The 15,116-nt window shown below is 40.9% G+C and overlaps 1 protein-coding gene across 1 annotated transcript in view; it reads left to right on the top strand.

Moving 5' to 3' along the window:
* CFTR (CF transmembrane conductance regulator) overlaps nt 1-15,116 on the top strand; it is a gene marked incomplete at its 5' end in the record, with an annotated part of 112,437 nt that overhangs the window by 80,862 nt on the left and 16,459 nt on the right. Inside the window, one exon of the mRNA XM_083366547.1 lies at nt 3,831-3,920. Within this exon, the coding sequence (XP_083222673.1) occupies nt 3,831-3,920 (90 nt within the window). The remainder of the gene's footprint in view (nt 1-3,830; nt 3,921-15,116) is intronic.

The following is a 15,116-nucleotide window of genomic DNA, read 5'->3' as shown; positions in this document are numbered from 1 at the left end:
CAAAGCACATTAATAGAAAGTTATGTGGAAGGGAAAAGTGTGGAAGAAAAAGGTGCACAAGCAGCAGGGATGACCGCAGCCTGGAGAGGATTGTCAGGAAAAGGCCATTTAAAATTGTTGGGGACTTTCACAAGGAGTGGACTGAGGCTGGAGTCAGTGCATCAAATGTCGCATTCCTCTTGTCAAGCCGCTCCTGAACAACAAACAACATCAGAAGCGTTTTACCTGGGCTAAAGAAAAACAGACCTGGTCTGTTGCTCAGTGGTCCAAAGACCTCTTTTCTGATGAGAGCAACTTTTGCATCTCATTTGGAAACCAAGGATCCAGAGTCTGGAGGAAGAATGCTGAGGCACACACTGCAAGTTGCTTGAAATCCAGTGTGAAGTTTCCACAGTCTGTGTTGATTTGGGGAGCCATGTCATCCACTGTGCTTCATTAAGTCCAGGGTCAATGCAGCTGTCTTCCAGGAGATTTTGGAGCACTTCATGCTTCCTTTCGCAGACGAGCTTTATGGGGATGCTGACTTCATTTTCCAGCAGGACTTGGCACCTGCCCACACTGCCAAAAACACCAAAACCTGGTTCAATTACCGTGGGATTACTGTGCTTGATTGGCCAGCAAACTCGCCTGACCTGAACCCCATAGAGAATCTATGGGGCATTGCCAAGAGAAAGTTGAGAGACATGAGACCGAACAATGCAGAAGAGCTGAAGGCCGCTATTGAAGCATCCTGGTCTTCCATAATACCTGAGCAGTGCCACAGGCTGATAGCTTCCATGCCACGCCGCATTGAGGCACTAATTGCTGCAAAAGGGGCCCAAACCAAGTACTGAGTACATATGCATGCTTATACTTTTCAGAGGTCCAATATTGTTCTATGTACACTCCTTCTTTTATTGATTGCATGTAATATTCTAATTTTCTGATATTGTGGATTTGGGGTTTTCATGAACTGTATGCCATAATCATCACAATTATGACAAATCATGGCTTGAACTATCTTGCTTTGCATGTAATGAGTCTATCTCATATATTAGTTTCCCCTTTTAAGTTGCATTACTGAAATAAATGAACTTTTTCATGATATTCTAATTTTTTGAGTTTCACCTGTAAATGTAAAAAATGTGAAATTTTCAAAACAGAAACTACAAATAGATTTTAACAGATTAAGAAACTAAAGGGAAAATTATTTTCTAAATTCAAAATAGCAATGGGATATTTTATAAGGTCTCTTTTTGCAAACAGAGCAGTGCAGTTAGGAAATTCATCAGTTTTAGGAAAGCAAAATGCATCACTTCATTCATACTAGATAACTGTTGGTAAGAGATATTGTAGGTACTATGAAGCTATTGCTTCCTTTTCTTAAAAAACTGGTTCGTTTAGTTAAATTTCTTGGTCATCATAGGATTCCAAACTATTTAATTGATCTTCACAAACCCAGCCAAATGTAAACTATGCCAGACATAGTTTATTGTATTAGTACAACCACACCCTCTAATCTTGAGAAACTAATCCCACAGAGAATATGGCTAGTTCCATTTAGTTAAAGAAACCTGCAGAAGCATAAGAAAACAAGTATCTTAATGTACAAGCCCTGCCTCAGGCAAGTTATTATTCTCTAACTAGGAGTAGATGTTCAAATAATGTTCCACACAAACTTAATAAAGAAGAAGATGCTTTTTTATTTCAAGAATTTCTTTCGTCATCAATGCTGCAGTTCTGTAGTTCTTAGCACCTATTCTCAGGAACCATAGGATAATTTGAAGGCTTTCCTACCATTTTCTCATGAAGTGTTTGTTCTTGATGTTGGATAGGTATATGATATGGTTGAGGAAGTCTGTGGGCCTTCAACCATTCCGTTTATCTTTAGGAGAATTTAGAAAGCTGATTTGGAGTATTAATCTAGGGCTGCAATTCTATGCATCCATACTTGAAAAATAAAGTTCATTAAATTAAGCCAACAGATTGATTTGCAAGTGTGCTATTGCAAATGAGTGCTTTGAATATGTACATGCTTGATTAAAGATCATCGTCAAATGTTGATGTGACAAATACAAATATGCCTCCCTTCTCAATAAAAACTACCATTTTATTTATGTATCATTTATATTTAGTATATAATTATTTACATGGTGTTTTTCATCCCGCCCAGTGCCTAGGTATACAACTAAATGCAGTAAAATTTCTTAGCAAAGAAAAGAACAGGAATGTCAAAAGGCAAAAACTTAGCAAACTAAAATGATCATAGCAGCTCATTTGAAGTTTGAGAGGATGGAGACCTGTTGAGCACCTCTTGGGGGATGTAATGCCATAATTGAGGTGCCACCATACAGAAGGCTCTAGCTCTGTGCTGAGATTAGTAGGTTAGTGCCCCTAAGGCTGAACAGAGTTGGGGTGATGATCTTATTGGAAGTTATCTTATGCAGAATTGACTTAGGAGGCCGGTGTGTGGTGTAGTTGGTTCACATAGTGTGGTAGGATGGAGGGTTTGTTGTCACTGTGTGTTGGGGGGAGAGAGCACGGGGGGAGGCTCAGCTAATCTCAATGTACACATGTTGTACTTTGACAATAAAGATTTATTATTATTATTATAGTTGCCAATAATCGTTTGTCTCAGGCACAAGAAAAGCCATTAAATTTATGAAAACCTGTCTCATATTAAGCATAACAGTAGTTTATTCATTCATGCATTCTAGCTAGACATTTTTTCATTGGAGGAAATAATCAGCTCATAGGGTTTTTTCAAGACAATTTCCATGCCAAATGCAGGAAAAGCAATTTTAAAAACCATATTCTTTGAAGGAAACATCAGCCAAGTACTTCTGATGACATTGAATTATCACAATTGCTCTTGGAAGAGTTGTGAAAGAACAGATTAAACTTATTTCCCACCAATTTAATACAATAATAAAATATTAAGAAATTAAGTATGAATATTCATAGTGTAATCCCCATCCTAAATGCTGGAATTAGGCAAGACAATGAAGAAGCAAAGGTTTCAGCTTTCATTATAGCTACCAAGGGACCTCTTAGTAAAGGGGTCTTCAAACTCAGCCCTTTTATGACTCATGGACTTCAACTCCCAGAATTCCTCAGTCACTCATAAAAGGGCAGAGTTTGAAGACCATTGTCTTAGTAGTTTTAGTAGGGAAGATCAAAGTTAAGACCCAATAGTCAGTGCTAACTAGATTCTTATTATTTACTGTTTACAATAATTAGGGAAGTAATTTATTACCTAAATCCAATAAAACTGAACAAGTAATAGCTTCTTCAAGTCAAAATTTTTGTGACTTCATGAGTGTGCCTATGCAGCTGTCTTGTCTATAGTGGCTTGCTGATGTTATCTTCTGTGCCTACTTTTTCTTCTCTATCTCCTTTTCTGATGGTACTGTACTTATGAATCTTGACTCTGATTAGCCGCCATGTTTAGAGTAATCAGCCAATTATAGTATAATCATATGCTGTATTATACTGTACTGTAATTATATCCTATATATTTCTATATAGTATAGAAGTATAATACTGATACAAAATTACAACTATAGAGGACTGAAACATCTTCCTTTATTTTGAGAAGAGAAAACAGAAAACCACCAGTGAACTTGGTGGTACTTATTAGATATGTTTCATAATGTTTATCTATAGTATTTATCCAAGGAAACAAATCCCTGGTTGTACCTCTTAGAAAATAGTCACTGTTTGGGAAAAAGAAAAACAAATTCAAGTATCTGATTTGTTAATTCAGAAAAAAATAAAATTATTTCTTATTTCTAGCTTGTGACAATATTTTCAGCAATATTTTTTGTTTCATTTTTTTCCTGCTTCCACAGAAAGTGTTCATATTCTCTGGATCTTTTAGAAAAAACTTGGATCCTTATGGACAATGGAGTGATGAAGAACTGTGGAATGTTACTGAAGAGGTAAGGAAATGTCCATCACTGTTCTTTAAGTCTTAATGTACACATGAGTGGGCATCCATTTTAGAAACAGGGAGCATAATTTTCATATAAATAAGCAAACATATAAATAGAAGATACTTGTTAAATACTGAGTTCAATGAGGCATTAATCAGACTGAAGTTTAAAGCAACAGCTCTTTATTCAAGGAACACAGAAGTGGCTCTAACAGCCACTTGTCTTCTATTTATACCGGACTGCCACTAGGCGGCAGCCAGTGAAATTAAAGCACCATTTCCCACCCAAAGTGCAGGCTTATAGCTGACATGCAAACAGTTAGAGACTTGATTTAAACATATTCAGCTAACAGCTTATAACTGCCACTAGAAATTGGGTCAATACACAACACCCCTTCCCACTAGATAAAGCAACATATCACAAATAATGAATATAATCTTGTAAGTAAGCAGGTGCCGTAGTGTTGTTTGGAGGCCCCAATCTACAAGCCCTTTAGATGGGCCGGGTAGACCAGGTATCCTAGACTTGCTCACCTCCGGTAGGCTGGTACCCTTCTGAATGTTCTGGCTGGGTAGACCGGTGCTGTCCTGTGCAGTGCTGTCAGGTTGATTGGTGCCCATTTCTTCAAATGCAGCACAGTTTGACAGTCTAGGGAACAAGTTTGCTGACAATTCCCATTCAGGGAACATAGTCTCAAGAGTCTGTGCTGACTCATATGTGGCTAAGTCACCATGCATCTTCCTGCTAGACTCACAAGACTTAGGAGACTCAGGTGTGTGGAGGTCACCAGGCAGCTGGCTCTCTCCTCTCTGTCAGCAGCCAGGGTTTGGTTAGCCTGCCACCGTCGCAGTTGGTTTATGTGGCGCTGAACCACATGAACGTCTTCCAGGGCCATTTCATACGACAGTGGCTCTGACACCTTACAAACCACAGCTACCACCCACCCTGTCCATAGTTTCTCGCCCAAACTTTCTCACTCAGTTGCAGATTCTGCGGAGGCTTGGGTTGCACTGTTTCTGTGGCTGCCTGGTCAGGATGGAGGTGGCCCAGCTTTGTGGTCAGTTGACATCCCCATTTCAGTTCCGCTGGGCTGCGGCCTGTTGAGCTGCATGGAGTTGTGTGCTGGCAGAGCAAAAGGTTTGCCAGCTGATGATGCCAATCACAAGTCGTTAGTCTCTTTAATGACTCCTTGGTCATCCTGACCATGCGTTCTGCTTGACCATCTGAAGCAGGATGAAAGGGGGCTGACGTATCATGTCTGATCATGTTGGTCTGTAAGAAGGACTGGAACTCAGCTGCAGTGAATTGTGCCCCGTTGTCAGACACAATCCCATGAGGCAGGCCGTACATGGCAAAAATTCTGCACAGTTCCTGGATGGTCCTGGCAGTAGTCATAGTTGGGACAGGTGCTACCTCTACCCACTTAGAGTAACTGTCCACAACAATGAGGCATTTCAGGTCTGGTCTCCTGGCAGACCTGGCATCTTTTTACTTTAGCCTCTATGTCCTTATCCAATCCTGGCCCCACAGGTAGCTTCTCGTGAGTGCCTTCATCCTGACTATTCCAGGATGTCCCTCATGCAGAGATTCTAGGACCCTTGCTCTTAATGTGTGCGGGACTATTACCTGACTTCCCCATAATATTCAGCCCTTGTGAGCTGACAGCTCATCTTGTCTTCTGATGAAACTGTAAAATTCTGGGCCTGGTCTGGTTTCAGGCCACCCCCTCACCACCCAGCTCAGAACATGACTGAGTGTTCTGTCAGTGGCTGTTTCAGCAGCCACATCCCCTGCGTGAAGGGGAGACTCAGGAAGATCCTGGATTGCCAGGATACGTGCAGCAGGTGCAGGGTCAGGATCTGTTTGAGGCAGGGACAGTCTGCTGAGTGCTTCAGCGTGGCCCATTTCCTTGCCTGGCTTATGTACTAGCCTGTAATTGTAGGCTGCCATGAAGATTGACCATCTCAGCATTCTAGGAGAAAGGATTTATGGGGTCTGCTTGTCTGCAGTGAAGAGACCTAAGAGAGGCTTAAAAAGGTAAAAGGTAAAGGTTCCCCCACACATGCGTGCTAGTCGTTTCCGACTCTAAGGGCTGGTGCTCATCTCCGTTTCAAAGCCGAAGAGCCAGCGCTTGTCCGAGGACGTCTCCGTGGTCATGTGGCCGGCATGACTAGACGCCAAAGGCGCACGGAACGCTGTTACCTTCCCACCGTAGCAGTCCCTATTTTTCTACTTGCATTTTGACGTGCTTTCGAACTGCTAGGTTGGCAGAAGCTGGGATGAGTAACAGGCGCTCACTCTGTTACGCGGCACTCGGGATTCGACCCGCCAAACTGCCGACCTTCTGATCGACAAGCTCAAAGTCCTAACCCACTGAGCCACCGCGTCCCTTAAGAGAGGCTTATGATCCGTGAAAATGGTGAAGGAGCGCCCATACAGGAAATCATGGAATTTTTTAATTCCAGCAACAATGGCTAAAGCCTCCTTATCTATCTGCACATAATTCCTCTCTGCAGGGGATAAGGTTCTGGAATAATAAGCGATAGGTGCTTGACACCCATCTGTCATTAGATGGCTTAAACTGCTCCTATGCCATACGGTGAAGCATCACATGCTAAATTGACAAGCAATTTCTCATTGAAGTGAGCTAGCGATGAACTCGATGACAGCAGTGATTTGACTGCTTTAAAATCTTTTTCATGGGTGTTTGTCCACGCCCACGGTGCCTTTTTATTCAGCTGATGAAGCGGCTCTGCCAATGCTGCCTTATGTGGCAGGAATGAATGATAGAAATTAATTAGTCCTAAAAATGCCCAGCTCCCCCTTTGACTTAGGTCTGGGAGCCTGTTATATACTTTTAAGCTTAGAGTCAGAGGGGTGGATTCCGGCAGAATCTATTTTGAATCCCAGGAACTCAGTAGAGTTCACTCCTATCTGGCATTTATCTCTTCATGGAAGTGTTGGAGAACTGCTCTGAGACATTCTGCTAACATTTCTGCTGACCATCCAGCAATTAGAACATCATCAAAATAAGGACACAAACCTGGAATATTCTTGAGTGTACATTCCATTACACTCTAAAACAGTCCTGGGGTGGCACTTACCACAAACTGCAGGCAGTGAACCCTGAATGCTCCTCTGTGCATAACTATAGTTTGTGCCTCTGCAGTGGCATCATCCACAGGCAGTTGCTGATATGCCTGTGCGAGGTCCAGCTTAGCGCATAAGCGACCTCCTTGTAGTGATGCCAGGATGTGGCTAACTATGGGGACTGGGTACGCATGCTGATGACGTGTCTGTCAACACAAGTTTTGACAGCTTGAGTTTGACTCATTTCCTGCCTTGTCTGCAGACGTAATTAAAAGTTTTGTAGGAGATTATGGACTGGGCTGACCTGAAGTCCAGTTCCATTGAACATGGAACCCCTTGTAGCCTGACCCTGAGTCTTAGCTTTTCTTTGAGAGGGTGATGGGCTCCTGTTTTAAAAATGTTCCTCCTCCCGGAGGTTTTGCCCCGTGGCCCGTTTACCTCTCCTGGGAATGTCTTCGGGTTGAGCTTCCCTCTAGTGACCTTTACAGATGATGGTGATGTGCCCCTGTTTGCCACAGGCTCGACACACTGCAGTGCAAAAACTTCACTCCGATTGCTGGTGCCATTCTCCACAGCCGGCACAGCTAGGGAAGAAGACTCTCTTGTCAGATGGCCACTGCCTTCTTCTTGGTAGCTTCTGCACCTGGTCAATCTCATCATCTTTGTTTGGATCATCTGTACTATCTGTGGCTTCGTGGTGAACAGCTGTCTGGTTGGGGGGAGTCTTCAGAGGTCATAGAGCCTTCACTGCTCCACCGGCGGCCTCTTCTGCCATAACCTCTTTTAATGCATCCTGGAACGTCAAGGCTTCCTTTGCAAACAGCCTCTGCTGTAAGTCTCTGTTTCTCAGGCCACATATGAGTCGGTCCCTGAGCCAATCTTCTAAATATGGGAATTCACAGAGTCTGGACACCTGCCTTAGGGCAGCCACAAATTCAGCTGCTGACTCCCTAGGCTGTTGTTCTCTTTGTTCAAATGCATGCTGCCAAGCAATAACAGACAGTTGGGGTTCAAAATGTTCTTTTAGCCTCCTCTTCAGATCAGCATAGGTGACTGATTCTAAGTTGGTTGGGGTTCTCTGCAATGTTGAAGGTCTCCTGCCTACACACACAGAGCAGCGTTGCAGCCTTCAGTCCATCGTCTCTCACTTGGTTGGCCCACAGGTAATTCTCCACCCTAGAGACATAGGAGCTCCATTGTTCAGGGTGAGAAACATCAAGTTCGTTCAAGGAGCTTCTGTGTGAATCCTGGGGACGGATCCCGCAGGAAGACTGTGCCTCCAGTGTGGCTTACTGGCAGGCAGGTTGGGGACGTAGTCCCTACCAGGGCTCTTGTGCCTGGTCTCACACCCAAGTGACTTCTGGCTCAAGTGCTTCAGCTCTTCTTAGCAGCATCCCACCTTCATTGCCACTGTTAAATACTGAGTTCGATGAGGCATTGATCAGACCAAAGGTTAAAGCAACAGCTCTTTATTCAAGGAACACAGAAGTGGCTCTAACAGCCACTTGGCTTCTATTTATACCGGACTGCCACTAGGTGGCAGCCAATGAAATTAAAGCACCATTTCCCGCCTAAAGTGCAGGCTTATAGCTAACCTGCAAACAGTTAGAGATTTGATTTAAACATATTCAGTTAACAGCTTATAACTGCCATTAGAAATTGGGTCAATGCACAACGATACTCGCCCCAAGAACTTTGTCACCAATATTATTATTATTATTATTATTATTATTATTATTATTATTATTATTATTATTATTATTATTATTATTATTATTATTATTATTATCTGATAGTTTATAAAACAAATTTCTCCTTGTTCCTTAGAATATACAGTCCTTTAATAAAATAACTATGCATATAATTAGGAAAATCACTAAATATTTTATTGGTTTGCTTCAAAGTTTACAATATTAGAATCTCCATTGCCTTGGGTTTATTTACTCTCGCTTGTTTTACTTTTGCATTTTCTTTATATCCTACATTTGTTGGTTTATTGGGTTTGAAGCTAGATTTGGAAATGTGGCAAAGAGCTGGGTCAGTGTGCAATGCTCTGATCGTGAAGATACATTCGGGAATGAGTAAAATGAAAGTCAAAACTAGAATTCTGAATCTACTATCATCATAAGTTATACTCCTGTGCAATTAAAAACTGGAAATCCTGTTCACTGGAAGCTGAAAAGTAGATAATTTTAAAATGTTTAAGCACTCCTAGGTATCATATTACATTTTGGTAACTTATAGCTTCTATGACTAGTGTATAATCTAAGAATAAAACAATATTCAAAATGACATTTTTCTTAAATATTTTAAATATATTTTAATTTTATATTTTACATGTTTTATATCGTTCTCCAGCTGAATTCACCTGGAATTGAATATTTTATATATAATAAGCTATGAAACATTATACAAAAGAGAGCTAGCATGCTAACATTTTGAAAACACTTAAAAGTCTTTGGTAAATAAAAACACACAAAAATATACACAGCTTAATTTAGGCATTTTTAAATTAAGACATATCTTTACCACTTAATGTACCAGGATGAGGACAGTTCACAAATTAGCCCACAGGTAGATGTAGATAGGTGATCCTTGAAATATAAAAGTTTCAAAACTTTAAAACCACCAGCATTTGGGCTGGAAATAGAATGGAAGTCATCAGATACCATAGCACAAACTTAGTTGGAAATGTGAACTAATTATAATTTTCTAATCATCTTCAAAACAGTGGAACAGGTGCAGTGGTGTTGAAAGAGTTTCCAGGTCTAATACTATATTTGCCACAAAACAGATTACTCATGTGAAAATAAATTTCCTTCTATGATGAGTTCTGCCCATCACTAGCTAGCAGGAAAACCATCTGCCAATTATTGTACTGAGCAAGAACAGAGCAGTTCTATCTGTAGGATTTTTACCATCTTTAAGCCTCAGATTCTTTTCCTCTTATTACTCATTTTACCATAAGTCAAGCTGATAACATTATTTTTTTGTTTCTTTAGAAAAGGGATCTGAATCAAATGGCATTTTTATTTAATATTTGTCTTCCTTCCCTTCCAAATGGGAGGGGTATTCTCATTTGTCCATTGTTTTCTTATTTCAGTCTTGTGCTAAATCAGTAAGATCCAAACAGTTACAGCACTTGCAGTATGTTTGCTAGCTGCCAATTCAGATGGATCACCAACACAGCTCGTCTATGTTCATCTCTTTAGCGAGACAATAATAGAATGGCCACAGATGGGAATGTGCATGTATGTGTGGTCTGTTATTGAATCAACTTGAAATGGCCAATAAACATTGCTGTCATTTATTGATCTGCAACTACTTCACTTCCAGTGTAATAGATGGTAAACCACAATAAATTTTGCATTATTAGGCACTGTGATAGTGTAGTGGTTAGAATTCAGTATTGCAGGCTAACTCTGTCCATAGCTAGGAGTTTGATCCTGACTGGCTCAAAGTTGACTCAGCCTTCCATTCTTCCAAGGTCAATAAAATGGAGACCCAGATTGTTTGGGGGCAATTTGCTGACATTATAAACCACTCAGAGAGTGCTGTAAAGCATTTTGGAGCGATGTATGTCTAACTGCTATTGCTAATGCTACTTCTATTATTTCAGAAGAGCTAAAGACAACTTAAGTGTGTCTCAGCCAGTGCTAAGAGGTGAAACAAAAGCATCTCAAGAAAAAACCCTCAATTTTGGGGGCATATTTGTAGGATAATGTAGTAGTTAAGATATTGCATTTGGATCAGATACTGATTCAATTCTTATTTACTTAGTCAGTTTACTGAATGACCTTGAAGTAGTCATTTTGTCTTAACTCTGTCTATCTTACAGGGTTGTGGTAAGGATGAAATTTAGGGATTTCTTTCATGTGTCTCAGAAGGATTAGGATTAGGAGGACCTTGACCGAGCTTGGAAACTAAGGAGAACCAGGCTTAATTAGTCCTTCAGGGCACAACAGGGCTATAGACTGGGAATGAAAGAGAAAATTCCCATAAGAAGGAAATAGCAAAGTATTTTTGCATTATGGCTGAGAAAATTATAAGAACATAATTTAAAAAAATCACATGTAATGTGACTGAAAGGAAAGCTTACTCATCCTCCCAGATATATGAGTTTTTGAATTCTCAGAGGAAAGGTGGCACATAAATGCAAAAACTAGAATAAATCAGTCCCAATCTATTCCCAACTAGCAGTCTCACAAGTAGCATAGTTCAGACCACTGACTACTGCTGAGATTCAGAATAACAAAATATTTTATTTTTTTATTATATTTAGTTTTTATTGTGACACTCTGACTGTTCTAAAGGTAAAGATAAAGATTTCCCCTGTCCGGTTGTGTCCAACTCTAGATGGTGGTGCATTTGCTTGCTCTCAAACTGCTAGGTTGGCAGGAGCTGGGGCAAGTAACGGGAACTCAGCCCATCACATTGTGCTAGGGCAGGGGTGTCAAACTCAATTTCATTGAGGGCCGCATCAGCATTGCAGTTGCCCTCAAGGGGCTGGATGGGCGTGGCCTACTGGGTGGGCGTGGCCTGCTGGATGGACGTGGCTAGAGTGCATATGGCCTACTGGGTGGGCATGGCCAGCTCTACATCATTCGCATCAAGGGTGCCTATGGGGGCCTGGGCAGGAGTGGGACAGATCTGAGGGTCTCTGGCAGAAGGAGGGTCTCTGGGCCATGGCCAAGGCAGTGGAGGCCGTTCCCTCACTGTTTCCAGGATGGCTTTGCGGGCCACATGAAACCACTTTGCGGGCTGGATCCGGCCCCCGGGCCTTGTGTTTGACATGTCTGTGCTAGGGTCTTGAATCCAGGCTGTCAGCTTTCTAGCTAACAAGCTCACTGTCTTTAACTGGTAAGTGTAGATAATTTATCAAGGCTATCATAGGTATTTCTGTCCTAAAACTAAGCATGAAAAAAGACTGAAATGCAACCAGAGATGCACAGCTATCTTGGCTTGACAGCTGCAGATCTTTGTGAGGCAAACTGATATGTTCACTTTACTCATTTAATTATATGTTTTAATTTTGATGTTATTATTTTAAGGAAGTGAAAGTAAAACAACACACAAAGGAAATAATATGCATCTTTTTTTTCTTCATCAATAGAGGGTGCAATATTTTACATTGTAATGTCTCCCTCTGGTGATAAAACATTTTAATCTGGTTTTTTTTCTTCTTTTAAAATAGGTGACTTTTTATTTTAGTGGTCTGGGGATTATTTTGAGACCAGTGTTCAGGGATAACAAAAGGCTACATGGTACCTTTTAAGGACACTGTTTCCCTATTATCCCAGCTCAAAAGTATATTTTTAAAAAGACACAAAAAATTCCAATCCCATCTTCTCTGGGTTGTTCTGTAAGGGTTACAGAAATGATACTGGCAGGTTATTTTAGAAATATTCATTTATATTCCACCTTTATTATTTTTATAAATAACTAAAATCTGTGAACATATCTAATACTTCTTCATCCTCCTGTTTTCCAAAAACAACTCTGTGAGGTGGGGCGGCTGAGCGAGAGTAACTGACTCAAAGTCACCTATCTGATTTTCAGGCCCAAGGTGGGACTAGAAGTTATGGCCACCTGGTTTCTAACCTGGGCCTTAACCAGTAGATAAAACTGACTCTGCATTGTTTGTTTCAGTAGTCCTTATTTAGCCTTATCAAGAGCAGGGCTTTTTTTCTCATAGAACGCTCAGAACGGAGTTCCGGCACCTTTTTTGGATAGAACCTTGTAGGGTAGGCAAGGCAAGTTGTATGACGTGTGTGAGTTCCGGCACCTTTTTCTTTTACAAAAAAAGCACTGATCAAGAGTATCTGGAGCTGAAATGCCACCATAGATTTAACATCACCACAAGAATAGACAGTATCAGAAGTACATAATTTAATAAATATTGAGAGATAGCCTTGAGTAGTTTGTCCATATCCTCAGACTGCATAGATGGAAAGATAACCATGAAAACAGGTGCCAGATAACAAAATGATTGGTATATCATTGAGACATGCTGCAACAAGAAATCCAAGTAAATATGAATGGTTGGATGGAACAAGGGAAAGAAAACAGAAAGTTATTTCCCAGCATTTTATCAAAATTGAAGCAAACTTCAAATTATAGTTGAAGCAGAAACTCAGGATTACCAGAATTTCTATGGAAATCAAACCAAACAGATCTCTGAAACATGAAAACAGATAACTTCTGAACATTAATTTTTTAAAGCTCCAGTTAGGACAGAGTTTTTTTTATTTTGTTTGTGGGATTTACACTCCTCTTTTCCCTAAAATGGGGTTGGGGGAAGAACTGCATGTGATTCTTGAGCAATCAATATGAGTCTTTCCAAGGCCCCCAGTTTCTGTTGCTGACCCTCATCATGTTCTTCATAAGGCCTTTTCTGTGTACAATCATTTGGTAGACTGAAGAATTTTTTACAGTCTAAGACAGGGCTTTTCAACCAGTGGTACAGGTACCACCTGTGGTACATTGGCACCTGGCAGGTGGTACACGACCATCCTAGAAAAGTATCGGGGGAAGGGAATGAGTTGAACTGGTGGCAGCACTGCATAAGCCTGGGCGAGAGATGGCTGGAGCTGCAGGGCTGTCAGGGCTCAGCGAAAGTGCTAGGATTTGTGCTTCTTTGGGGCTGTCAGGGCTCAGTAGAAGTGCCAGGATTAGCACCAGTCTCCAGCTGGAGCTCGGTGCTGATCCTGGCACTTCTGAGCCCAGAAGAAGCGCCGATCAGCTGGAATGTTGCAGCATCTCCAGGGTCTTTGTGATTTACATTCAGATGCTTGGCAACTAATTCATATTTATGATGGTCACAGTATCCCAGGGTTATGTGAAGTGACCAAAAACTGCTGCAACCACCCAGCAGAGGGTGGGGAATAAAAACCAAACACCCCCCACCCCACCCCCCACTGCCAATCCTCAGCAGAAATGCTCACAACAATAAAAATCTGGGACAGGAGGAAGAGCGCTGCCGGGCAGGCAGGCAGGTGTCTTGCTTGGCTGTGGCTTGGAGGGACTTTTTTCCAGTGCCATTGTAACTTCGAACAGTCACTAAACGAACTGTTGTAAGTCGAGGACTACCTGTACTTCATCACTTTTTTACTTTTTTCTTTTTTTTGGTCATCAAGTTTTTGACATCTTGCTAGATGACTGGTGGTACTCGGATATTGCCATATCCTAAAAGTGGTACAATGGGTGAAAAGGTTGAAAAGCCCCGGTCTGAGACACCCAAAGGAACCCCAACATCAATATTTTCCTTACCATGAGGTAGCAGCAGGAGCATCTGCAAGGGAATAAAAGAAGTCAAGGGGTGGATGAAACTGTGCAATCAATGCCTTATTCTTTTTGAATATGCATTGGGTGGCCATTCGGTTGGACTTTGTAGAAACCAAAATGGGTCACAGAAAAATGGGCATACCTGTACTTTTAAATATTTGGCTGCTCTCAGCATTAAGAAAAAATATCTTGAAGCCTGGCTTCTATCATTGTTAACATTCCCCATAAAGGCTTGTTAACTTGATAAACTTTTCTGCCAAACTCCCCTGTATAAATATCCTTTTCTCTACTGTCATTCTTTCAGTTAAGACTCACTTTTTTCAGTACTAAAACTTTATTAGTATGGAAACAGAAGAACTGTTGAGAGCAATACTTGGTTCCATAATATATATAAAAGTACATGGGTGGAGTATTGCAAAACAGATTTTAGCAGGAAATGATAAAATGGTAATGTTGTGTAATTGTGGTTTTAAGCCTAACTATGGAATTGCATCTATTGAATTATTCTCAGATGTTGTTTAGACTAAAGATTTGTATTTAATATGCACTCCTTATTGGATACAGGTACAAATCCCTTATATCTCTTTAAAAAATCATGGCAAAACTTCAAGGGAGGTGACTACAGGGAACAGGGAAATAAATCCATGAAAAGAGATGCAAAGAGGGGGGAAATGTTAAAAGTGCTAGCAACAAACATTTGCAAGCTATAAGAGTACTTCTGTTTCAAGCCGCTGTTATTTTTTATAGTTAGGGAGGTATAGAATGAAACAGTATATTAAATAGAATTTGTGTAACTCAAGATATTAAGTCCAGATATATTATAAACTC

Source organism: Vipera ursinii, assembly GCF_947247035.1.
Source record: "Vipera ursinii genome assembly, chromosome: 6".
Taxonomy (NCBI): Eukaryota; Metazoa; Chordata; class Lepidosauria; order Squamata; family Viperidae; genus Vipera; species Vipera ursinii.
The sequence above is the reverse complement of the archived record's forward strand: the minus strand, read 5'-3'. Positions and strand labels throughout refer to the sequence as shown.